The sequence below is a fragment of the Xenopus laevis genome, chromosome 8L (genome assembly GCF_017654675.1).
Source record: "Xenopus laevis strain J_2021 chromosome 8L, Xenopus_laevis_v10.1, whole genome shotgun sequence".
NCBI classification, from domain to species: Eukaryota; Metazoa; Chordata; class Amphibia; order Anura; family Pipidae; genus Xenopus; species Xenopus laevis.
In genome coordinates, this window is record NC_054385.1 from 134,335,316 (window position 1) to 134,362,767 (window position 27,452).

The 27,452-nt window shown below is 47.2% G+C and overlaps 2 protein-coding genes across 3 annotated transcripts; both read left to right on the forward strand.

Annotated features, from left to right (window-relative positions):
• Positions 1-774: 774 nt before the first annotated feature.
• On the forward strand, positions 775-8,704 carry efna1.L (ephrin-A1 L homeolog). The gene is given in 5 exon segments (NM_001095329.1): positions 775-885; positions 6,455-6,750; positions 7,272-7,337; positions 7,578-7,628; positions 7,892-8,704. Coding segments are annotated over 5 exon segments (642 nt in total). The 5' UTR covers positions 775-781; the 3' UTR covers positions 8,017-8,704.
• Positions 8,705-16,361: 7,657 nt separating this feature from the next.
• slc50a1.L (solute carrier family 50 (sugar efflux transporter), member 1 L homeolog) lies at positions 16,362-21,141 on the forward strand. Of its 2 annotated transcripts, NM_001091035.1 has the most exon segments (11): positions 16,378-16,527; positions 16,529-16,536; positions 16,538-16,558; positions 16,561-16,572; positions 16,574-16,587; positions 16,590-16,598; positions 18,896-18,973; positions 19,503-19,626; positions 19,707-19,868; positions 19,954-20,073; positions 20,403-21,141. In NM_001091035.1, coding segments are annotated over 11 exon segments (651 nt in total). In that variant the 5' UTR covers positions 16,378-16,523; the 3' UTR covers positions 20,502-21,141.
• Positions 21,142-27,452: the final 6,311 nt, after the last annotated feature.

Below are 27,452 nucleotides of genomic sequence, written 5' to 3' on the forward strand. Positions count from 1 at the left end.
AATGAGGAGCAGAGAGAGCCCAGAGATTAGTGTGGGACCCCAAGATGAGGAGCAGAGAGAGCCCAGAGATTAGTGTGGGACCCCAAGATGAGGAGCAGAGGGAGCCCAGAGATTAGTGTGGGACCCCAAAATGAGGAGCAGAGGAGCCCAGAGATTAGTGTGGGACCCCAAGATGAGGAGCAGAGGGAGCCCAGAGATTAGTGTGGGACCCCAAAATGAGGAGCAGAGGGAGCCCAGAGATTAGTGTGGGACCCCAAGATGAGGAGCAGAGGGAGCCCAGAGATTAGTGTGGGACCCCAAAATGAGGAGCAGAGGGAGCCCAGAGATTAGTGTGGGACCCCAAGATGAGGAGCAGAGAGAGCCCAGAGATTAGTGTGGGACCCCAAGATGAGGAGCAGAGAGAGCCCAGAGATTAGTGTGGGACCCCAAAATGAGGAGCAGAGGGAGCCCAGAGATTAGTGTGGGACCCCAAAATGAGGAGCAGAGGGAGCCCAGAGATTAGTGTGGGACCCCAAGATGAGGAGCAGAGAGAGCCCAGAGATTAGTGTGGGACCCCAAGATGAGGAGCAGAGGGAGCCCAGAGATTAGTGTGGGACCCCAAGATGAGGAGCAGAGAGAGCCCAGAGATGCTTCAGTATATGGGGCCCCAATGCTGCTCAGACTCCGGCAAAGAGAAAACGCAGTGGCCCCGCCCTTCTGATTTGCATGTGTGTGCGAGGGAGGGGCGTGTCTGGAGTTTATTAAAGGGACCGGCGCCTCCCCCAGTCAGTAGAAGTGAGACATGGATGTGAGTGGAGTGTTGGAGCTGCTGCTGCTTCTGAGTCTGAGTCTGTGGGAAGCGCAGGGGGATCGACATACCGTCTTCTGGAACAGCAGCAACACTAGGTAAGTGCCCAACCTCCTCTGTATCCTATGGAATGTGACACTCACACTGAGTATCTCTATATGACAGTGAGTATCTCTATGTGACACTGAGTATCTCTATATGACAGTGAGTATCTCTATGTGACACTGAGTATCTCTATGTGACAGTGAGTATCTCTATGTGACAGTGAGTATCTCTATGTGACAGTGAGTATCTCTATATGACAGTGAGTATCTCTATGTGACACTGAGTATCTCTATGTGACACTGAGTATCTCTATGTGACACTGAGTATCTGTATGTGACAGTGAGTATCTCTATGTGACAGTGAGTATGATTATGTGACAGTGAGTATCTGTATGTGACAGTGAGTATGATTATATGACAGTGAGTATATGGGCAGTTGCAGGTACAATACACAGGTCAGTACTATGGGTCTATGGCTGTTGCTATAACTCTGGGCACAGAGAGAGGTGAGTGACAGTGGAAGGGAAAGTCCTGGCCACTAATATTTGTTTTGTGGATAAATAACTTGTTGTTCTGCTCCTCCTGCCACTAAATGGGGCATCACTGACACCAGTAGGAACTTGATGTAGAGAGAGGGGAGAGTATTGGGGTATGTCTGGGACACGGGGATAGTACTGTTGTGTATACGGGATGTACTTTATATAGTGACTGTGTGTATAAGGAGATATTCTGTATATAAGGGGATATTCTGTATATAAGGGGGGATACTCTGTATATAAGGGGGGATACTCTGTATATAAAGGGGGATATTCTGTATATAAGGGGGATATTCTGTATATAGGGGGGATATTCTGTATATAAGGGAATATTCTGTATATGAGGGTGAATTCTGTATTTAAGGGGGATATTCTGTATATAAGGGAATATTCTGTATATAAGGGGGGATACTCTGTATATAAGGGGGGATACTCTGTATATAAAGGGGGATATTCTGTATATAAGGGGATATTCTGTATATAGGGGGGATATTCTGTATATAAGGGAATATTCTGTATATAGGGGGGATATTCTGTATATAAGGGAATATTCTGTATATGAGGGTGAATTCTGTATATAAAGGGGATATTCTGTATATAAGGGAATATTCTGTATATGAGGGGGAATTCTGTATATAAGGGGGATATACTGTATATAAGGGAATATTCTGTATATAAGGGGGATATTCTGTATATGCCCCCTGGGAGCAACACAAGGGATTCTCACTGAAATAGTAAATCTCAATCTCCTCAGTACTAGGGGGACTGAGCTGTACCCCGACTGTGTAAGTGACGGTATTTGTTGTTACTCGGGGGGGGGGATTCCACTTACTCACCATGTTGTTGTTACTCGTGTCAGTTGGAATTTGTGGGATACACCCACTGTGGATTTATATGTATATGTGTCTATCTGTATTTGTATGAGCCTCTTGTATACACAGCACTGTACATGTTAATACATATATATAAGTAGGTATATAGGGCTGTATACTCAGTGCTGTACATGTGAGTATATATATATATATATATAAAAGTAGGTATATAGGGCTGTATACTCGGTGTTGGAAATGGGGAGAGAATTAGAGGCTGGGGGCAAGTTGCATAAAGAGTGAATGTGAGGGTCTGTTCCCCTTTAATAGTGACAGAGGGTGGGGGGCTGCTAATTGTTGGCTCCTGACTGTGATGTGACTGTGGGGGGGGGGCAGCTTTGTTTCCAAACAGTTAAAGTGAATTGAAGGTCAGCGAGTGGCTAAAAGCAAACAGGGGGGGAGGGGGGGGCTATTGTCCACTCGTTTGTTTTGGGAAAGGAGAGGGGGGGGACCAGCTGTGGCACAAACACTGGGGGGAGATCAATGGGGTCACAGGGGGTCTATAGAGAGGGGCCTTTATGGGGGTGGAAGGCGCCAGTGAAGCACAACACTGGGGGGACCTCAGGCCATGGACCCCCCCCCCATTCTCATTAATTTAGTGTCAATCATTCCCTGATCTGCAGAACTGACACAAGTCACATGTTGTACTGCCCGGGGGCTCCCACGTACAAAGGGCCCCTCTTGGCCAGGCTTGTAGGGTCACTAGCAGGGCACGGAGGCCCCTGTCTGTATCATGAGCTGCTCATACTGACCCCCCCCGCTCTTTCATTATTGCCCCCTCCTTTACCTGTTTCTTTTCTATTTACTCCTCACTGCTCAGAAACCAGTGCAGCCTGCAGCATCGACCTGAATGGAACAACTTGCTGCTGACACTGGGGCACATCTATAGGGGGGCAGTATCTCGGGCTGTAGATATACAGGGGCAGATCTATAGGGGGCAGTATCTCAGGCTGTAGATATACAGGGGCAGATCTATAGGGGGCAGTATCTCAGGCTGTAGATATACAGGGGCAGATCTATAGGGGGCAGTATCTCAGGCTGTAGATATACAGGGGCAGATCTATAGGGGGCAGTATCTCAGGCTGTAGATATACAGGGGCAGATCTATAGGGGCAGTATCTCAGGCTGTAGATATACAGGGGCAGATCTATAGGGGGCAGTATCTGAGGCTGTAGATATACAGGGGCAGATCTATAGGGGGCAGTATCTCAGGCTGTAGATATACAGGGGCAGATCTATAGGGGCAGTATCTCAGGCTGTAGATATACAGGGTCAGATCTATAGGGGCAGTATCTCAGGCTGTAGATATACAGGGGCACATCTATAGGGGCAGTAGTGAGTGTGTGAGACACAAGTGATTCCCCATAGACATGTGAGAGGGTTGTTTTTTCCTGGGGAGGCAGAATAGGGAGGAAGAGTAGGAGGAAGGCTTGTCTGTGGCTCTTCCTTTCTCAGTCTCACTCAGGCTTCCTGTGCTGGAACAGACCCCCATTATCCCATGGCCGGTGGGTGGGCAGGGTGCCAGTGGGTGGGGGGCTCAGGGGTCCCTAGTGAAAGAGATTGAGGTGTTTGTGCAGCTCGTGGCTTGTCCCATTATGCACATCCCCCGGGGGCACATTCACTTGCACCTGCTCTCACCTCTTGGCCACTGAGCTGACTCTCTACTCCAGGCGCTGTGCAGGGATCTTTGGGCCCCAGGGCCGTGTCAAGTGGGGGTGGGGCACATGAATGTGTTTGTGTCAGACTCAGGGCAGTGTAATGAGCAGGTAGAGAAAGAAACATTCAGCGACTCTCCCTTATCTGAAAGCCTTCCAGGCAAAACAACAGCGGAGCCTGCCAATTCCCTGTGCTGCCCCACCCCCACTTAACCCCTGCACCTCCCACTCCCAGTAACCTGAGATCAGCCTTCCCGGCAATGTGAGCCATGTACTGAGTCACAACCCCCCCCCCCCCCTGCACAAAGGCCTTCATTCACTGCCCTGTATGTTGCTGGACAGAGGAGCTTACACTCTATATAGTGACTCTGGCAGACTGGCACCCCCTACCCTGTGTTCTGGCACCCTCTCCCCTAAGTGCTGCTGCTCCCTGTGACTTTGTATTCCCAGATGAGGGGAGATATCCCTGCAGAGTGGCTGGGAGTTGTGTTGCTGGGAGTTGCTGAATGGGTTAATGCTACAAAGTTGTGTGTGTCCTGTGGGATCAGGTGCCAGGGGGGCAGATTAGAGAGAAAACAGCTGCATTGTGGGTAAAGCCTTAGAAGTAAATGCCAAGTAGGCAGGATTCCCTGCACCCTGTCCCGGCTTGTTTGTGGGTGCAGGGGAGACTGGGCGAGTCGGAGCAGGTGCCAGTGAAACAGAAGCTCAACACTGCTGGGGGGCTGTACATGGGGGGAACTGTGCTGCAGTTGGTCTTTGCTGTGGAGCAGAGGATGCTGGGAGCTGAGGGAGTGGGGCCCCTGGGAGGTGCAGTTGGATTGTGCAAGGATTCCCAGCCGCAGCCTCTGTTACATCTCAGGCCAAATATAACAAGGGGGGGGGGGCCAGTAACAAGTGGCACTTGTTGTGTTTAATGGGGAGTCATTAGGATCAAATGGATTTACAGAACAAAGGGCCCCGTTGAGCTCCCCGCAGACAATAGGCAGAGAGTAGAACAAACACAGGGCTGGAGGGGGGCCCAAAATCACACTCCGAGGCCCCGCCCCCTGGGAAGGGTGTGAGAGCGCTGGTGGTGGGGGCGGCTAAATCATTAACAGGGGCACCCCCCCTGCCACATTCCCTCACTGTACAGACACCCATTAGCTGCCATATGTATAGTGAATAAAGTACCCCCTATTGTAAATTATAAGGAGATTAGAAATCACCCAGGAGTTTCATGACCATAGAAAGACATGAGGCCAAAGGACGAGTGTTGTTATACAGGACATGGAACTCCGAGGTAACTTCTAATATCCTTATATTTTACAACTGGGGGTACTTTATTTATTATAATACACAAGTTTCAGTGAGTCATGTGACAGAAATGACATCACTACTCACCGTTTATAACTGATGACATCAGAACTCACCGTTTATAACTGATGACATCACAACTCACCGTTTATAAGGATCTAATTTACAGGATATTCATGGCTTTTGTGTATTATATATAAATATACTGGGTGTCAGGGGATGCTGGGAGTAGTAGTTCCCAGGCTGGGAGTTGCTTTACCTTCCCCCCACAGCTCATGTTACTGTAAGAGGGAGGTATTGGCTGGGGGCCCGGAATGCCATTCTTTGCACCCGTTATCTCTATGGGCCCCGAGTACACAGACCTGCTGATTTCACCTTTGCCTCCCTGTGCTGCATGTGAGGGGGTGGAGCTCAGAGGTAGTTGAGTGCGGCAGCTCCTTCCTGCACTGTTGGTACTGCCATATACACTGGGCCAAACTGACTGTGAGGGGCCCCTGAGTGTGTATAGTGGGGGTGGCGCTGGCACCCATAATAAGAGGAATCAGTGGCCATTTGTGGCCCCGTCTCCGCTCTAGTGGCTCGGGCACAATCTGCCCCAATTAGCAGAGACAAAGGGCCCATTCTCTTCCCACAAGCGCTAATTGCCTCCCCAGACAATGAACTGGGCTCTGCGCCCCCAGACAGGGAATAATGGGTGCTACTCCGTGCCCAGCACAACGTGCCCCCTTGCCTGCCACTCAGGCCTCTAATACTGGGGGCACATTCTCCTCTTTGCTTTGCCCCTTTCCTTGACCCATTGGCAGCAGCAGTAGTAGTAGCAGCATGGAGCGGAGTCACAGAGTCTGCAGGGGACGGGGCTTGGGTTAATGAGTCTGTGAAGTTTAGCACTTGGGCTAGTGCAACCAACTGGCCACATTTACACCCCAGCGACCATGTGTCAGACCCTGAACATGAGACCCCGCCTACATGTATGGAGCCCTGTCCCAAGGAGCATACGCTCTAGTGCTGTAATGGGAGACCCTGGTTAGGAATGTGCCAGTCAGGAGGTGCCTAATTGCAGCTGGTAATGAGGTTAATGATTAGAGAATGCAGTTTCAGGGAGTTGCTGGATTTGCTATGGTACAATATTTGTGGGGTGCTCTGAAACCCCTGTATCAATGACTGGTGAAACTGCAACTCCCTGCACCTGATCCGCTGTCTTTTATCACTCACTGTGGGTATTGGAGAAGTGGGAATCCAGGGTCCTAATGCCCCTCTGCTCTGCCCGCAGGTTTGTGCAGGAGGATTACACGGTGCAGGTGAGACTCAATGACTACCTGGATATCGTGTGCCCACATTATGAGGAGGGCAGCGTGGCCGGGCACACCGTGGAGCGTTACACCCTGTTCCTGGTGGACTACGAGGAGTACGAGACCTGCAAGCCCATTTCCAAGGACCAAGTGCGCTGGGAGTGCAACAAGCCCTTTGCCCCACATGGGCCGGAGAAATTCTGCGAGAAATTCCAGAAATTCACTCCCTTCACCCTGGGCAAGGAGTTCCGCGAAGGCGGCACCTACTACTATATCTGTAAGTACCTCAGGGGGAAATGAGAGGGTACGGGGCATAGGAAAGAGATTGGACGGTCCCCTCACTGCTTAATGTGCCCCTATACCCAAGAGCATGCAATCTAATTATACAGACAGATGCTAATTACTGGGCCAGACACCCTTGTGCCCCCCAGTTTAATTATGGAGAGTCCTATAAACCTCCCAATCTGGCACTGATCCTGCCTGGCACTTGCAGAGTCTCCCGCACATGATGACTGGGTGCAACTAACTGCCAGTCTATACATGCCAGTCAGGCCACGCCCACAATTCCCAGCATCTCTCTGCGACTCCCTGCACTCCGAACAAAGGAGCCGAGAGTCAATGTCTGGGCGTCAGATACTCAGACACTTCCCAAAACATCTTTGGGAAGGGGGGGGCAGCGGGTTCCTGCCGGGGCCCCGGGCTATTGTTCTGTCAGGATAAACAATGCATTGTGTGGCCCCGTGTGCTGCGCTACTGTGCTTACGACTCCCTGCTAACTGCCGTCTCTTTCCTCCGCAGCCAAACCCATCCACCACCACGGCGAGAGCTGCATGAGGCTCAGGGTCCACGTGGCGGGAAGAACAAGTGAGTAACTGCCATCAATGTGGTGCCTGCGGGGTGCGGGGCATGCGACTCGTGGGGTACCAGGAATTAACACCCAGGCTCCATATGAGCAGTGCGGTCATGGCACTGGGCGAGGCTCCTCCCCTGAAGAGCTTGCAATCTATCATACAGATACAAATATGTGTTGGAGGGGGTCGGGTGGTACCAGCAGCGGGTATATTGGGCATCATCTGACCTTTTTCTCTCTGTCGCCTTTTCCAGCTCTGCCTCCTGCTATAAACGTTCACACACCGAGAGCCCGAATCCAATCTGGTAAGTGCCCATGTGACCCCTACTGCCTGGCAGGCCCCGCCCCCTCCCACCTGTGTTATGCAGCCCCCCTAATGCTGTGTTGGGTCAGGGCTGCATTGGGGATCCCAGGGATTGAGTTTGGTTCCAGGGAATGGATTGGGGGAGTTCCCAGGGAATGGTTTGGGGGGGGTCCCAGGGATTGGGGGGTCCCAGGGACAGGGCTGGGGTTCCCGCGCTAGCTGTGCTTCATCTGTGCCCCTAACATGTGCCCCTCCTCTCTGCAGATGAACCAGATGTTCCGCTCCCCGGGGTCATGAAGAGCGTGGCCGGTAACTCTGCTGCACCAGGAACTCCCTGCACCCTGTATGGGCTGCTGCTGCCTGCACTGCTGCTCCTGCTCAGATTGTGATGGGACAGGACCCAGACAGTCGGGATTACTCTGTTACCCCAGGAAGGAGCTGGGCCGGGCGCACAGGAAATTTAGACGTGACAGCGCCCCCCAGTGGACCCCCAAAGAGCCAAATGACCAAAGGACAAATCCAAAGGATTGTGACAATGGTGCACTTTCTCCACACAAGGGAAGGCCACGCCCATGCAATGCTTATCCCCGCCCCCAGCAGAACCTTGCAGGTTGAGGTCTGCATCGGACCCGCCCCCACGGAGCTGGTGGCAGAAGAGGGGCCAGTAGGAGGGACTTACAGCAGGACAAGAACAGTATTTGTTTTTCTACCCAGTCTGGTGCCATCGCAGGAATCGGTGGTGCCAATATGTACAGTGTAAATACAGAGAGTTTATACAGATTTTATTTATAGGACTAACCCTCCTGTGTGCCAGGAGACAGGACTCTAACACCCACCCCCCATGAGACAGGACTCTAAACCCACCCCCCAGAAGACTGGACTCTAACACCCACCCCCCAGAAGACTGGACTCTTAACACCCTCCCCCTGGACATTGGACTCTAACAACAACCCCCCTGGAGACTGGACTTTAACCCACCTAGCCCTGTACCCCAATACCCCAACCCCCCATGAAAGGAATGTACAGATGTAGAATTATGTTTTTTTTACTCTCAATAAAAAGAAGATTTCTATGAAACTGAGGAGTTTCTATTCCTGCCGCTGCCTGTAACGGAGAGGAGACTGGGAATAGCCAGGGTCTGGGAGTTGGATGGGAACCCCCCCCCCCCTGTGACTCTATAGCTCTATCTATGCCCATTGCATTCTGGGAATTGTAGTTCAGCCATAGATTGAATGTGCCCGTGAGTCTGTTGCTGGTTTGGCATTGGCTGGCAGGGAGATATAGAGGGCAAGGAACCAGGCAGGAGAAGGGCCAAATGGGAAGTAATAGAAATGTAGGTGCCAGAAAGCAAAGCGATTCCAATCCACAAGTAAAAGAAAACAAAGACCAACTGCAACAAGACAAGGAAGAAGTTAACCTGTCGGCATGGAGCCAGAAAGCGTTGGGTTAAATGGCAGATTTATTGTGCCTTTCCCACGCTGCTCTTACATAACCCACACCGCCCAGAACATTCCTAGTTTCCCATGATCCCCTGGGCTCGGGCGTGTGACACTCAGGCACATGGGGCATTAACTGTCGCCTCCACCCTGACCTGGGTGTGTCTGACTGTGGGAAAGTGCCAGCTGCTGCCACCCTGATGCCTGGGCACAACAAATGGCAACACTCCAGCAAATGGTACAAAACTGAACCCCCAGCAATCCCATGAGCACCAGCTGTCAGTAAAGGGGAAGTTAACCCTACTATTAACCCTTAGTGTCAGTCTATAGGTGATACAAGTTGCTCTTCTGTAGTGTCTATGTGCCGCTGCTGAACTGGGGCAGAAGAAGGGGCAGAGTGAGGAGGAGTTGGGGTAGAAGAAGAGAAGGGGCAGAGTGAGGAGGAGTTGGAGAAGGGGCAGAGTGAGGAGGAGTTTGGGTAGAAGAAGGAGAAGAGAAGGGACAGAGTGAGGAGGAGTTGGGGAAGGAAAAGAGAAGAAGAGAAGGGGCAGAGTGAGGAGGAGTTGGGGCAGAAGAAGAGAAGGGATAGAGTAAGGAGGAGTTGGGGTAGAAGAAGAAGGAGAAGGGGCAGAGTGAGGAGGAGTTGGGGTAGAAGAAGGAGAAGGGGCAGAGTGAGGAGGAGTTGGGGTAGAAGAAGAGAAGGGACAGAGTGAGGAGGAGTTGGGGTAGAAGAAGGAGAAGGGGCAGAGTGAGGAGGAGTTGGGGTAGAAGAAGAAGAAGAGAAGGGGCAGAGTGAGGAGGAGTTGGGGCAGAAGAAGACAAGGGACAGAGTAAGGAGGAGTTGGGGTAGAAGAAGGGGCAGAGTGAGGAGGAGTTGGGGTAGAAGAAGAGAAGGGGCAGAGTGAGGAGGAGTTGGGGTAGAAGAAGGAGAAGAGAAGGGGCAGAGTGAGGAGGAGTTGGGGCAGAAGAAGAGAAGGGGCAGAGTGAGGAGGAGTTGGGGCAGAAGAAGAGAAGGGACAGAGTAAGGAGGAGTTGGGGTAGAAGAAGAAGAAGGGGCAGAGTGAGGAGGAGTTGGGGTAGAAGAAGAGAAGGGGCAGAGTGAGGAGGAGTTTGGGTAGAAGAAGGAGAAGGGGCAGAGTGAGGAGGAGTTGGGGTAGAAGAAGGAGAAGGGGCAGAGTGAGGAGGAGTTGGGGTAGAAGAAGGAGAAGGGGCAGAGTGAGGAGGAGTTGGGGTAGAAGAAGGAGAAGAGAAGGGGCAGAGTGAGGAGGAGTTGGGGCAGAAGAAGAGAAGGGACAGAGTAAGGAGGAGTTGGGGTAGAAGAAGAAGGAGAAGGGGCAGAGTGAGGAGGAGTTGGGGCAGAAGAAGAGAAGGGGCAGAGTGAGGAGGAGTTGGGGCAGAAGAAGAGAAGGGACAGAGTAAGGAGGAGTTGGGGTAGAAGAAGAAGAAGGGGCAGAGTGAGGAGGAGTTGGGGTAGAAGAAGAGATGGGGCAGAGTGAGGAGGAGTTTGGGTAGAAGAAGGAGAAGGGGCAGAGTGAGGAGGAGTTGGGGTAGAAGAAGGAGAAGGGGCAGAGTGACGAGGAGTTGGGGTAGAAGAAGAGAAGGGGCAGAGTGAGGAGGAGTTTGGGTAGAAGAAGGAGAAGGGGCAGAGTGAGGAGGAGTTGGGGTAGAAGAAGGAGAAGGGCAGAGTGACGAGGAGTTGGGGTAGAAGAAGGAGAAGGGGCAGAGTGAGGAGGAGTTGGGGTAGAAGAAGGAGAAGGGGCAGAGTGAGGAGGAGTTGGGGTAGAAGAAGGAGAAGGGGCAGAGTGAGGAGGAGTTGGGGCAGAAGAAGAGAAGGGGCAGAGTGAGGAGGAGTTGGGGCAGAAGAAGAGAAGGGACAGAGTAAGGAGGAGTTGGGGTAGAAGAAGAAGGAGAAGGGGCAGAGTGAGGAGGAGTTGGGGTAGAAGAAGAGAAGGGGCAGAGTGAGGAGGAGTTGGGGTAGAAGAAGGAGAAGGGGCAGAGTGAGGAGGAGTTGGGGTAGGAGAAGGGGCAGAGTGAGGAGGAGTTGGGGTAGAAGAAGGAGAAGGGGCAGAGTGACGAGGAGTTGGGGTAGAAGAAGAGAAGGGGCAGAGTGAGGAGGAGTTGGGGCAGAAGAAGAGAAGGGGCAGAGTGAGGAGGAGTTGGGGTAGAAGAAGAGAAGGGGCAGAGTGAGGAGGAGTTGGGGTAGAAGAAGGAGAAGGGGCAGAGTGAGGAGGAGTTGGGGTAGAAGAAGAAGAGAAGGGGCAGAGTGAGGAGGAGTTGGGGCAGAAGAAGAAGAGAAGGGGCAGAGTGATGATGGGGTAGATATTTACAAACTGTCGGTGACCCTTTTCCAGGTACCAGAGGAGGAGGGTGAGTTTTGAGGCCACACACAGAGAATTATACAGAAGTGCAGGTGGGATTGTTTTTTCCAAAATACCTTGTAAATGAGGAGCTCAAGTAACCCTTCCCTGGCAGAACTCATTGCCAAGCTGACAGTTAGTGCTCTCTGTCATCTCCAGGACATTATACCATAGGAGAAATAAACAATAATTACAATTATATAGAAGAGAGCAGTGGCTTCTGCACCCCAAACACATGACATACAGTGATATATACACTATATACAGCCTATAGAAAAAGCCTGTCCATCAGAATTAACCCTTTGAAAGATGCATGTATATAATGCAGCAGTATTTTGTATTTACCCTGTATGTTTATGGGTCATTACATAGCGCTGAATTATAATCTTAGGGGTTCATCCATGTTAGTGGCACTTTATTAACCCTGGAAGCGCCAGAGTCTAATACACAGTGGCTCCAGGCACATAATATCATATGAGGTGTAGGAACTTTTAGGATGATTTTTAATAAATTGCCAAAAACACATATTAACCCTATAGAAAAAAATGTGTGATGTGTAATAACCACAGACACCGGTCACTTATAGCAGTCAATACATATAATATATATAATATCCTCTGGGAATTTGTGGGTAATTGCACTGTCCATTTGATGTACAAGATCCCCCAATATATATATATATATATATATATATTATATATATATATATATATATATATATATATATATATATATATGGATCAGGATGAATACTGTATTTAGCATTAACCCTTCTCTTACCAGCACACAACCCTTTATTGTCTGTTTGTACAACCTGTGATGTTAGTGATGTGTGTGTTCCCTTAGTAATGAATTAAACAAATAGTACGGCTGCTTGGGGCAAGTGAAGGGTTAATCTGGAGGTGAGAGAAGCATCAGAGATAACCAGGGGCTGAAGGGTTACACTACATAAGGACAGAGCTTGGGAAGGGGGCAGCAAAGCAAATAACAGGTTTAGAAGAGGGGGACACAAAAAATTGGTGAATTCCATCCGCTCCTACTGAACCCCATAATTTCTCCCCTATATCTTCTCTGTACTGGTTTTTGCCCTCAGATTGGCTGGGAGGCAAAATATTACCCTCCCTCCAGCCAATCAGATTCCCAGGCAGCTGTAGCGGGACATTAGCTGTAGCGCTCTCACCACCCCTCATTCCCCTACATGTGTGAGGTTCCCCTTTAAAAGTAACTTTAAGTATGTTATACAATAGCTCATTCTAAGCAACATTTCCATTGGCCCTTATTATTTATTTTAGTTTTTTTTTAAATATTTGCCTTTTTCTTCTGATTCTTTCCAGTTTCAAATAGGGGTCCCATATAAAAAACAATTGCTCTGTAAGGCTACAAATGTATTGTTATTCTTACATTTTATTCCTCCTCTTTCTATTTAGGCCTCTCCTATTCATATTCTAGTCTCTTATTCAAATCAGTGCATGGTTGCTAGGGGAATTTGGACCCTAGCAACTGGAAAGCTGACATTACAAACTGAAGAGCTGCTGAATAAAAAGCTAAATAAGTCAAACCCCACAAATAATAAAAAAAGAAAACCAATTGCGAATTGTCTGTACATCACACACCCTGGGCCTGGACCTTTCCACAAATCATAGCCTGGCAGAGGGGCACTAGAAGGAAAACAATACGATCAGGGTTAAAGGGTAAGTATCAATGCCCGTATATGAGGGTACAGCCCCGAGATATGAGCTGCCTGGGATACACAATGTAACAGTAGAGTTAGGAGTGACTGGCTGAGGAATGTGCCGAGTATATGGGGGGCAGTGTATACATGTCTCTTATTCATTTATATATAGTGTATATTACTGACACTCACTGGCCTCACACGTCCCTGTCACATTCCCATCAGCTCATTAGTCAGTGAGTTTACACTCTAAATCTCTTTATAATCTCAGTAAATTTAGGCCTAGGCTGGGGGTGTATACTTGGCACTGGGGGGTATATGGGAGGGACAGGTGAGGTACAGGGGGTATATATAAGGGGGTATATATATATATATATATATATAGGGGAGGGACAGGGGGTATATATATATATAGGGGAGAAGACATGGGGTATATATATAATATATATATATATATATATAGAGGAGGTACAGGGGTATGTGTAATATATATATATACTACTATATATATAATATATATATATATATATATATATATAGGAGGGACAGGGGGTATATATAGAGAGAGAGAGAGAGAGAGAAGAAGGGAAGAGAGAGGAGAAGAGAGAGAGAGAGCGAGAGGTCAGGGGTATATATATATATATAGAAGAGGAGGTACAGGGGGTATATATATATATATAAGAGAGAGAGAGAGAGAGAGAGAGAGAGAGAGGAGGTACAGGGGGTATTATATATAATAGGGAGAACATGGGGTAATATATATATATATATATATATATAGAGGAGGTAAGCAGGGGGTAATATATATAGAGAGGAGGTACAGGGGGTATATAATATATAATATATATCTATATAGAGGAAGGTACAGGGGGTATATATATAGGAGGAGAGAGAGAGAGAGAGAGAGAGAGCGAGGAGGCAGGTACAGGGGTATATATAATATATATATTAGAGGAAGGTACAGGGGGTATATATAGAAGAGAAGAGATAGAGTAGAGGGGTACAGGGGGTATTATAAAGAAGAAGAGAGAGAAGAGAAGAGAAGAGAGAGAGCGAGAGAGAAGTAGAGAGAGAGAGAGAGAGAGAGAGGAGAGGAGGTACAGGGGGTATATATATATATATAAAGAGGAACGGTACAGGGGGTTATAATAGAGAAGAGAGAGGAGAGAGAGAGAGAGAGAGAGAGAGAGAGAGAGAGAGAGAGGAAGGTAGGGGGTATAATAGAGAGAGAGAGAGAGAGAGAGAGAGAGAGAGAGAGAGAGAGAGAGAGCAGAGAGGAGGTAGCAGGGGTATATATATATATATATATATAATATGAATAGAGGAGGTACAGGGGGTATATATAATATGAAGAGAGAGAGAGAAGAGAGAGGCGAGGTACAGGGGGTATATATATATAATAGGGGAGAGACATGGGGCATAATATATATATATATATATAGAGTACGAGTACAGGGGGTTTATATATATATAGAGGAGGTCACAGGGGGTTATTATATATAGAGAAGCAAGAGAGAGAGAGCGAAGGGTACAGGGGGTAATATATATATAGAGAGCGAAGAGAGAAAGAGAAGAAGGAGGTACAGGGGGTATATATATATAAGAGAGAGAGAGGAGAGAGCGAAGAGAGAGAGGAGGTACAGGGGGTATATATAAATTATAGAGAGAGAGAGAGAGGAGGTACAGGGGGTATATATATAGAGAGGAGAGAGGAGGTACAAGGGGGTAATAATATATATATATATAGAGAGAAGAAGAAGAAGGAGGTACAGGGGGTATATATACTATAGAGAGAGAGAGGAGGAGGTACCAGGGGGATATAGTATATATATATAAAGAGAGAGAAGAGAGAGAGGAAGGTACAGGGGGTATATATATATATTATAGAGGAGGTACAGGGGGTATATATATATATATAAATATAGAGGAGGTACAGGGGGTATAATATAAGAAGAGAGAGAGAGAGGAGGTACGGGGGTAATATATAATATATAGAGAGAGAGAGAGAGAGAGGAGGAAGATACAGGGGTATATATATATATATGAAGAGAGAGAGAGAGGAGGTACAGGGGGTATAAATAATATATAATATATATATAGAGGATGGGTACAGGGGGTATATATATATAAGAGAGAGAGAGAGAGAGAGAAGAGAGAGGAGGTACAGGGGTAATAATATATATATATAGGGGAGAGACATGGGGTATATATATATATATATATAAGAGTAGGATAAAGGGGGTATATATATATATATAGAAGGAGGTACGGGGTATATATATAGAGAGAGAGAGAGAGAGAGAGAGGAGGTACAGGGGGGTATAACTATATATATAAAGAGAGGAGAGAGACGAGAGAGAAGGAGGTACAGGGGGTATATATATACTATAAGAGAGAGAGAGAGAGAGAGAGAGAGAGAGGAGGTACAGGGTGGTATATATATATAAGAGAGAGAGAGAGAGGAGGTACAGGGGGTAAATATAATAGAGAGAGAGAGGAAGGTACAGGGGGTATATATATATTATATAGAGAGAGAGAGAGAGAGAGAAGGAGGTAGCAAGGGGGGTTATATATATAGAGAGAGAGAGAGAGGAGGTACAGGGGAGTATATATATAGAGAGAAGAGAGAAGAGAAGAGGAGGTACAGGGGGCTTATATAGACGAGAGAGAGAGAGAGCGAGAGAGGAGGTACAAAGGGGGTATATATATAATATATATAGAGGAGGTACGGGGGTTATATATATATATATATGAGGAGGTACAGGGGGTATATATAGAGCGAGAGAGAGAGGAAGGTACAGGGGGTATATATAATAGAGAGAGAGAGAGAGAGAGAGAGAGAGAGAGAAGAGGAGGTACAGGGGGTATATATATAATAGAGAAGAAGACAGAGAAGAGAAGAGAGAGAGGTACAGGGGGTAATATATATATATATAATAGAGGAGGTAACAAGGGGGTATATAGAGAGAGAGAGCAGAAGAAGAGAGAGAGAGAAGAGAGGAGGTACAGGGGTATAATAATATACTATATAGAAGGAGAGAGAGAGGAGGTACAGGGGGGTATATATATTAATAATATAATAGAGGAGGTACAGGGGGTATATATATATATATATAAGGAGGTAACGGTGAATATATACATATATATATATATAGGAGTAAGGGTACAGGGGGTGGTATATATATATATAGAGGAGGTACAGGGGGTATATATACATATATATAGGGGAGGGACAGGGGGTAAATATCAGGGACAGGAATGTGGCAGGTGCCGATGTGGCAGTTGGAGGCGGGGGCAGAAGGGGAGGAGCAGGGCCCAGGATCCCTCGCTCAGTTTCGGCCTTTCCTACTGCCTGGTCCCGCAGGCCCCGTTTCCATCCCCGGACTTTCCTGGCTGCGCTGCCGCCCGGATTCTCCCTTCGGGTTACAAACATGGAACTGGATGTTGGCTCCTCTCCGGGGCCTGTAAATCGTCTTCACCACTGGGGATGTTCTCCGCAGCGGCCTGTGAGTCCGAGATCCTTCTGTCCCTCTATTAAATCCTAGTTGTGTCCTGAAGTCCCTTCTGGTCCTATATCCTGATGTGTCCTGAGATCACTGTCCCCCCTATAATCCTGTTGTGTCCTCAAGCCTCTGTCCCCCTATAATCCTGTTAGTGTCTGAGTCCCTGTCCCCTATAACCTGTTGTGTCCTGAGTTCTGTCCCCCTAATAATCCTGTTGTGTCCGAGTCTCTGTCGCCCCTATAATCCTGTTTAGTATGCCTGCAGTCTCTGTCCCCCATATAATCCTGTTGTGTCCTGAGTCTCTGGTCACCCCTATTAATCCTGTTGTGTCCTAGTCTCTGTCGCCCCCTATAATCCTGGTTGTGTCCTGAGTCTCTGTCCCGCCTATAATCCTGTTGTGTCCTCAGCCTCTGTTCCCCTATAATCCTGTTGTGTCCTGAGTCTCTGTCCCCTATAATTCCTGTTTTGTATCCTGGTCTCTGTCTCCCCCTATAATCCTGTTGTGTCCTGAGTCTCTGTCCCTATAATCACTGTTGTTGTCCTGAGTCTCTGTCCCTATTAACCTGTTGTGTCTGAGCCTCTGTCCCCTATAATCCTGGTCGTGTCCTGAACCTCTGTCCGCCCCTATTAATCCTGTTGTGTCTGAGTCTCTGTCCCCCTATAATCCTGTTGTGTCTGAGTCTCTGTCCCCCCCTATAATCCTGATGTGTCCTGAACCTCTGTCCCCTATAATCCTGTTGTGTCCTGAGCCCTGTCTCCTGTCGTGTCCTGAGTCTCTGTCCCCCTATAATCCTGTCGTGTCCTGAAGTCTCTGTCCCCCTATAATCCTGTCGTGTCCTGAGTTCCTGTCCCCTATAATCTGTTGTGTCCTGAACCTCTGTCCCCACCTATAATCCCTGTTGTATCTGATCTCTGTCCCCCTATAATCCTCTGTCCCCTATAATCTGTTGTGTCCTGAAACCTCTGTCCCGCCCTATAATCCTGTTGTGTCCTGAGTCTCTGTCCCCCTATAATCCTGTTGTGTCCTGAGCCTCTGTCCCCCCCCTATAATCCTGTTGTGTCCTGAGTCTCTGTCCCCCCCTATAATCCTGTTGTGTCCTGAGTCTCTGTCCCCCTATAATCCTGTCGTGTCCTGAGTCTCTGTCCCCCTATAATCCTGTCGTGTCCTGAGTCTCTGTCCCCCTATAATCCTGTCGTGTCCTGAGTCTCTGTCCCCCTATAATCCTGTCGGTCCTGAGTCTCTGTCCACTATAATCCTGTCGTGTCCTGAGTCTCTGTCCCCTATAATCCTGTTGTGTCCTGAGCCTCTCTGTCCCCTATAATCCTGTTTGTGTCCTGAGTCTCTGTCCCCCCTATAATCCTGTTGTGTCCTGAGTCTCTGTCCCCCTATAATCCTGTGTGTCCTGAGTCTCTGTCCTATAATCCTGTCGTGTCCCTCTGTCCCTGTGTCCCTGATCTCTGTCCCCTATAATCCTGTCGTGTCCCTGAGTCTTCTGTCCCATATAATCCTGTCGTGTCCTGAGTCTCTGTCCCCTATAATCCTGATGTGTCCTGAGTCTCTGTCCCCCTATAATCCTGATGTGTCCTGAGTCTCTGTCCCCCTATAATCCTGATGTGTCCTGAGTCTCTGTCCCCCTATAATCCTGTCGTGTCCTGAGTCTCTGTCCCCCTATAATCCTGTCGTGTCCTGAGTCTCTGTCCCCCTATAATCCTGATGTGTCCTGAGTCTCTGTCCCCCTATAATCCTGATGTGTCCTGAGTCTCTGTCCCCCTATAATCCTGATGTGTCCTGAGTCTCTGTCCCCCTATAATCCTGATGTGTCCTGAGTCTCTGTCCCCCTATAATCCTGTTGTGTCCTGAGTCTCTGTCCCCCTATACTCCTGTTGTGTCCTGAGTCTCTGTTCCCCTATAATCCTGTTGGGGACCCTGAGCCTCTGTCCCCCTATAATCCTGTTGTGCCCTGAGTCTCTGTCCCCCTATAATCCTTTTGTGTCCTGAGTCTCTGTCCCCCTATAATCCTGTTGGGGACCCTGAGCCTCTGTCCCCCTATAATCCTGTTGGGGACCCTGAGCCTCTGTCCCCCTATAATTCTGTTCTGTACCAGAACAGTAGCACAGTGGCCCCCCAATTTGGAGCCCCCCCCCCCAGCCACAGGCTCTGCTTCTTCTTTACTTACCCCCTCCCAATTCTCTCATTCTCCTTCTGTCTGTGCCACTCATATACCCCCTGTGTGCCCAGTATTTATGCCCCTTGTGAGTGCCAGGCTGCCTGAAATAACCACACTGTTCTTTCCCAATAGGTCAGACCTGCGGGTGATGGTTGCCCAGCGGAGTGTAGAGAATATCCAGTACCTGCCCTTCCTGACAACAGATCTGAAGTACGTAGGGGCCCCGGGGTCCCAATGGGAATACCTGTCTGTATTAGTGGGGCCCTCGGCTGCAGTAGAGAGAAGTGTAATGGGAGAGAGATGCATACACTTACCCATTCCTGTAACAGTTCTAACCACATGAGCTGAACTTTAGCTCTGAGTATCCACTACTCCTTCAGCCCATTCTTACCCCTGCCCCCCAGCATTGCAGTATTAATGTACCCAGACTTGTTTGGCACAGTTTTCTCTCAGTAACGCAAGGTAAGTGGGTGCCAGGTTTCTAGGGCTTCCCTCCATTTTGTACAGGTTGTGACAGACTCACTGGTCTGTATTTCACTGCTAGAAAATGTACTACTAGTCTCATAATTATTTAGTCACCCCTGGGAGAATAGATCACAGTCCTATTACACTGTCCCTCATACCCAACTTTTCCTCTTACCAATCCCAGTGCTCCTCTCCGCATGTGTAGTTAAGGGAAGGAATGTGATTGGACGAAGGCACTGGGATTGGCGCATGACTGTTTTGTTTGTGCCCACAGTAACCTGGGCTGGTTCTATTACGGGTACCTGAAGGGGGACGGGACCCTCATGATAGTGAACGCTATTGGTGCTTCTCTGCAGAGCCTGTACATGGGGGCGTATTTACTGTACTCGCCCGAGAGGGTAAGTGCCGTTACTACTTGGCATCACTGGTAGGCTCCGCCCCCTGGGCCTGGCGCATTCATTCTCTTGTGTATTTGCAGCGCTACGTGGGCAGCCAAGTGCTGGTGTCACTGGGAGTCCTGTTGTTGGGCTATTGTTACTTCACCCTATGGATCCTGGATCTGAACTCACGGCTCAACCAACTGGGCCTGTTCTGCAGTGTCTTCACTATCAGCATGTACCTGTCTCCTCTGGCTGACCTGGTATGTACCCCCCCTCAGTGCCCACCCAATGGGTGATCCCAGTCCCTAATAACGTGTCCCAACATCGGATCTTTGTCTCCCACAGGCCCAAATCATAAGGAGCAAATCCACCAAGTGCCTCTCCTTCCCCCTCACCGTGGCCACTTTCCTCACCTCCAGCTCGTGGGTCCTGTACGGACTGGTCCAGAGTGACCTCTACATCACGGTACTGCCCACTGTTAGCTCATTGGCTGGGGGTGTAGTGTGGGGGAGGAGTGTAGTGAGGGTGGGGGAGGGGTGTAGTGAGGGTGGGGGGAGGGGTGTAGTGAGGGTGGGGGGAGGGGTGTAGTGAGGGTGGGGGAGTGTAGTAAGGGGTGTAGTGCGGGTGGGGGAGGGGTGTAGTGGGGGGAGTGTAGTGAGGGTGGGGGAGGGGTGTAGTGAGGGGGTTGGGGAGGAGTGTAGTGAGGGTGGGGGGGAGTGTAGTGAGGGTGTGGGAGGGGTAGTGAGGGTGCTGCTATGACTCGGGCCCCTCACTGTATGTTTCTTTGCCCCCAGGTGCCCAACTTCCCTGGCATTGTGACCAGCCTCGTGCGCTTCTGGCTCTTCTCCCAGTTCCCCCCAGATCCGCCAACCTATCGTCTCCTGCAGGCCTAATATCTGCCCCGGGGCAAACACACAGCCAAGTGCCTAAATATTGCACCCGAGTGCCAGCATGATACTCAGCACTGCTCTATGATGCTGCATTAATGACTATATGGTGTTGGTGATGGTGATAGTGCCGAGGCTATGGCAGGGAAGGGGTTACACGGCAGGATCAGCTGCACAACAACAACTCCCCGCTGACTCAGCAACTCCCATTGTGGTTCCCACCTGATCCCGAGCTCTGGCGCATCAGCGTTTTACTCACGGCTGAGTCAGGACTGGGTCTCTCTGAGCTGCAGCTACACAAACACCCCGGGGCCCCTGGGAGCTGACCGGGCCCTTCCAGCAGGAAACACACACACAGCTCAGAGGGCCGGGTCCTTGGCCAGAAAGGGAAGAGACTGACCCTTTAGTGATAGATACGGGCGGGTCCCACGTAATCACCCCCCGAACACGTCACACAGACGTTTGGAACATTCCCCCCACTGGGCGGCTCCTGCAGGGTTCAGGGAGTTACAGTTGTGTGCAATATCAGGGCCTGACCCAGTGGGACTTACTTGCCTTTATTAACTGGATGCTGGGAATACTTCCCCTTTAATTAAGTGCCTGATTTCACAAGTGCCTTTTTGTAATAAATGATTTATTTCCATTTGCTGCTGTGTCCTGTGGCACCCATGGGTGGGGGGACCCTACTCGTTTCTATGGTTACTGGCCCATCGCTAGTGCACTGAAAGTATCTCCCCACCCACAGGCCGAGTGCTGTTTGTCTGGCACCCATGGGTGGGGGATTAAGGCACAAAGAGTGTCACTATTCACTGCTGTGTCTGGGTGCAAAGCCTCATACCAACCTGGGGTGGTTCTGATACACACACTAACACACACATATATATACACACACACACACACATTAACACACACACATATATATACACACACACACTAACACACACACACATATATATATATACACACACACACACACTAACACACACACACACACACACACATATATACACACACACTAACACATATGAAAAAGTTTGGGAACCCCTCTTAATTCTTTGGAGTTTTGTTTATCATTGGCTGAGCTTTCAAAGTAGCAACTTCCTTTTAATATATAACTTGCCTTATGGAAACAGTAGTATTTCAGCAGTGACATCAAGTTTATTGGATTAACAGAAAATATGCAATATACATCAAAACCAAATAAGACCGGTGCATAAATTTGGGCACCCCAACAGAGATATTCCATGAATACTTAGTTACAAATGTAACAGCCTCTAGACGCCTCCTATAGCCTTTGATGAGTGTCTGGATTGTGGATGTGGCTATTTGTGACCATTGGTCCATACAAAATCTCTCCAGTTCAGTTAAATGTGATGGCTGCCGAGCATGGACAGTCTGCTTCAAATCATCCCATAGATTTTCCATGATATTCAAGTCGGGGGACTCCAGAATATTGTACTTGTCCCTCTGCATAAATGTCTTTATAGATTTCCAAGTGAGTTTAGGGTCATTGTCTTGTTGGAATATCCGACCCCTGCAGCGGAACTTCAACTTTGTGACTGATGCCTGAACATTATCCTGAAGAATTTGTTCATATTGGGTTGAACTAGCCACACAGCCCCCGAACTAGCCACACAGCCCCCGAACTAGCCACACAGCCCCCGAACTAGCCACACAGCCCCTGAACTAGCCACACAGCCCCCGAACTAGCCACACAGCCCCTGAACTAGTCACACAGTCCCTGAACTAGCCACACAGCCCCTGAACTAGCCACACAGCCCCTGAACTAGCCACACAGCCCCCGAACTAGCCACACAGCCCCTGAACTAGCCACACAGCCCCTGAACTAGCCCCACAGCATGATGGGACCTCCACCAAATGTGACAGTCGGTAGCAGGTGTATTTCTTGGAATGTCGTGTTCTTCTTCCCCCATGTAAAGTGCTTTTTGTTATGAGCAAATAAGTCAATTTGTGTCTCCTCAGTCCAAAGCACTTTGTTCCCAAATGCCTGTGTGTTGTGTAAATGATCTTTTCCATAGAACAAGCGAGTGTGTTTGTGTGAGTGCAGAAAGGGCTTCTCATCCCCCTGCCATACACATGTTCTTTGTGCAAATTGTGCTGAATTGTAGAACGATGTACAGATACACCTGCATCTGCAGCAAGATCTTCTTACAGGTCTTTGGAGATGATCTTTGGCTTGTCTGTAACATTCTCACAATCCTCCGCATATGTCGCTCCTGGATTTTTCTTGGCCTGTCAGACCTGGGTTTTACAGCAACTGTGCCTGTGGCCTTCCATTTCCTCATTCCATTCCTTACAGTTGGAACTGACAGTTTAATAAACCTCTGAGATGCTTTTTGTAGCCTTCCCCTAAACCCTCATACTGAACAATCTTTGTTTTCAGATCTTTTGAGAGTTGCTTTGAGGATCCCATGCTGTCACTCTTCAGAGGAGAGTCAAACAGAAGCACAACTTGCAATTGGTCACCTTAAATACCTTTTCTCATGATTGGACACATCTGCCTATGAAGTTCAAGGCTTAACCAGCTAATCCAACCAATTTGGTGTTGCCAGTAATCAGTATTGAGCAGTTACATGCATTCAAATTAGCTAAATTACATTTTATGCACAGCCAGTTTTTCACATGTGATTTAATTTCATAAAAATGAAAATTGCTTCACTAACAATATTTGTTTAGAAACCCCCCAGTACTCAGATGTTCCTGGGAAATGAAAGACATACCACTGTTATCTTTTTTGTTGAAAGTGGAGTAAATTATTACGCAGGCTGAGAGGGGCTCCCAAACTTTCTCATATGACTGTATGTACTCATATACATATATATATATATACACAAATAGACACATATACCTCTCTGTATAATACAGACCTGGGCTCAGACTAAGACATTGCTGCCCCTCCCCCACATCTCCCCTCAATGACACCCCAATATCTGGTAACAGCCGGTTCAGGTTTCCGCTATGGAGCAACCCTGACTCACAGGAGCCAAGTACATGGGGGGGGAGTGGTGCCGTTGTGCAATATTCCCAATATGGGAGGAGTCCTGGCCTCACCCACTTCCAGGAAAATCAATAGGAACCGACCCACAGAACCATCAGGCTCCCGTTTTTTTGAGTCCCGAGTTGAGAGAAAAAAAATTCCAACACCTTAGTCCAAAACGGCATTTGAATCAGTCCCTGAGTTCTGTCCTAAGAGTTTTATTACCAGAAACCTGTTATCCCCCCTCCCGCTAAAAAAAGGCACCCGATCCTTCCTTAAAGGGGAAGTTCACCTTCAAACACTTGTTCCAGTTCAGTTGGTGTCAGACAGTTCCACAGAAATAAAGACTTTTACCAAACACTTTCTATGTGTGACCTAATATTGAAATGTAAAATGTCTAAACCAGCTCTGGGATTGGGGTCGCCGACCCTGTAAACTGTTCTAAATTGATACATTTGTTATGTTTGTCCCTGCTGAGCAGAATCCCTGAATTTCATTACAGGCAGCTGTTAGACTTGATACAATAGTTACTGATACTCCAGAGATGCTGCTGAGAAATGGATCAACTCAATGGATCAACTCAATGGATCAACTCAATACATCAACTCAATGCATCAACTCAATGCATCAACTCAATGTATCAACTCAATACATCAACTCAATGCATCAACTCAATGCATCAAAATGTAGTCTGCACCTGAATTACTGAGCTACCAGACTCAAACATTAAACTTAGATTTTGAAAAAACTGTAAAAAATAGAAAGTAATTGAAAAAAAAGTCTATTTCTGGGGAACAATCTGAAAACAATTGAACTGAAAAAAGTGTTTGGAAGGTGAACATGCCCTTTAAAGCTGTCTTGTGCCCCGACTCCCGTCCTACTCGCATGGGCCCCATTATCAGTGAGAGGCCAGATGGATTGTATGACATTAATATTTGAGTCCAGTGTCAGAGGATTACATAAGGAAGGTGGCAGTGAGCTATTTCAGGTGACAGTTGCATCAGAGCGAGAGCAGAACCTACACCAGGACTATATTTACTCACTGTCCAAACCTGAACTGGGAGATGCCACATTCCTGAGAGGAGCAATTGGGATACAATGTGAGGCATGTGCCATAGATTTGACTCCTTTTACGTCATTGCAATTACAATTGAATTAGGGAACAGCCAGACAGCCCCCCAATTCTGATCCGAGACAGGACCTATTCAGGGCAAGGGATTAACCATAAAAACCTGGCATTTAGCAACAGCTGTCGTCTGCCCAGGGGACACCCCTATCCAAACACTCGCAATAACACTCACAATAACACTCACAATAACACTCGCAGGTGCAGGAATTTGTAAAATGTCCAAAACAGACGTACCTGATCCACTGCACCCCCCACCCAGCGCCGCCGAGTAAACAGCTCCTCCCGTAACAATGGGCCTGGAATCTGTAACCAGCAGCGCTCAGCACGCAATCCCCAGGGGCCACAACACCCACAATCAAGTCTTACATCTGACCCAGTCCTACAATTCTGCCTCAAGCAACAATTCTACATTCCACTGTCACATCTCAATCACCCAATCAATAGAGAAAGTACAGTGACAGGCAACTAAGTGATAAAGGGAATGGAAGGGATCAGTTATGGGGAAAGGCAAGTTGTGATTGTTACACTGGAGAAGAGACAGTTAAGGGGGATATGATCACTATATATAAATATATAAGGGGATATGATCACTATATATAAATATATAAGGGGGATATGATCTCTATATATAAATATATAAGGGGGTATGATCACTATATATAAATATATAAGGGGATATGATCACTATATATAAATATATAAGGGGGATATGATCACTATATATAAATATATAAGGGGGATATGATCACTATATATAAATATATAAGGGGATATGATCACTATATATAAATATATAAGGATATATGATCACTATATATAAATATATATAAGGGGATATGATCACTATATATAAATATATAAGGGGATATGATCACTATATATAAATATATATAAGGGGGATATGATCCACTATATATAAATATATAAGGGGGATATGATCACTATATATAAATATATAAGGGGGATATGATCACTATATATAAATATATAAGGGGGATATGATCACTATATATAAATATATAAGGGGGATATGATACTATATATAAATATATAAGGGATATGATCACTATATATAAATATATAAGGGGGATATGATCTCTATATATAAATATATAAGGGGGTATGATCACTATATATAAATATATAAGGGATATGATCACTATATATAAATATATAAGGGGGATATGATCACTATATATAAATATATAAGGGGATATGATCACTATATATTAAATATATAAGGGGATATGATCACTATATATAAATATATAGGATATATGATCACTATATATAAATATATATAAGGGGGATATGATCACTATATATAAATATATAAGGGGATATGATCACTATATATAAATATATATAAGGGGGATATGATCACTATATATAAATATATAAGGGGGATATGATCACTATATATAAATATATAAGGGGGATATGATCACTATATATAAATATATAAGGGGGATATGATCACTATATATAAATATATAAGGGGGATATGATCACTATATATAAATATATAAGGGGATATGATCACTATATATAAATATATAAGGGGGATATGATCACTATATATAAATATATAAGGAGCTATGATCACTATATATAATATATAAGGGGATATGATCACTATATATAAATATATAAGGGGATATGATCACTATATATAAATATATAAGGATATATGATCACTATATATAAATATATAAGGGGATATGATCACTATATATAAATATATGGGGGGTAAGTAGAGGCTATATAGGGGTGTGGGTGCTACTACACTGGGCACACGTGTTGGGGTGAGTAAGCGCAGGGAGTAGATTGTGAGCAGAATGTTATGCCGTGTGATTAGGCCACGCCCCTCACATATAATACACAGTTGGAGGTATGTGGGGCATTGCATGACTGGGTGGGTCCCATTTACAGACAGGGGAGGGGCAGGAGAAGTAAAACAAGTCCCCCCCCCCGGGGCAGCTCACCTTGAGGATTGAGTAGACAGTCACAATGGCAGAAATGTGTTGTTTTTCTCATGGGCTCCTGTAAATACCAGACTCAGAATAGAGAGTCACCCCTCGTCACTCAATCACTCACTAATGCCGGGGGCAATGACTGACCCACCTCCAACATATTGGGCTGAAAACAAAACCAGAGAAAAACAACTCTTACACCTGAGTCACATGTCGGCGGGTGCTGCTAGTCACTGGCACAATATGCTGTACTCTATAGGCCAGTCAGCCAACACTGCCATTGGCTGGAATAGAAACAGGAATGGAGAGGGTTCCGCCCACATTTCCACAATGTCTCTTAGAATGTAATATAAACACAGGGGTGCAGTGATACTTGGCCTATGGGCTTACAATCTAAACGCAGGGGCACATAGAACAGGAAAACATACCTTTAAAGGGGAACTAAATCTACAGATTATCTTTCAGCATCTGAGAGTTCAGTAGATACAGTGGATATGTGGGTAGGTAGTTTGTGTGCAGGTAGGTGTCTGTGTATAACAGAGAAGGATAGAAACGAGGTGAATTTTATTAATGACTTAGGGGAGGGTGTTGTAAGTAATGTATCAGTGTTTGCAGATGACACAAAACTATCAGCCCAATTAATTCCATCCAGGATGTGGCACTTGCAACAGGATCTTGACTAACTGGCAATCTGGGCAGCTAAGTGGCAAATGAGATTCAATGTTGATAAATGTAAAGTCCTGCACCTGGGATGTAACAATATCCACTTATACCCTTAATGGGACTGCACTAGGCAAATCCATAATGGAGACGGAGCTTGGAGTCCTTGTAGATAATAAACTTGTCTGTAGCAAGCA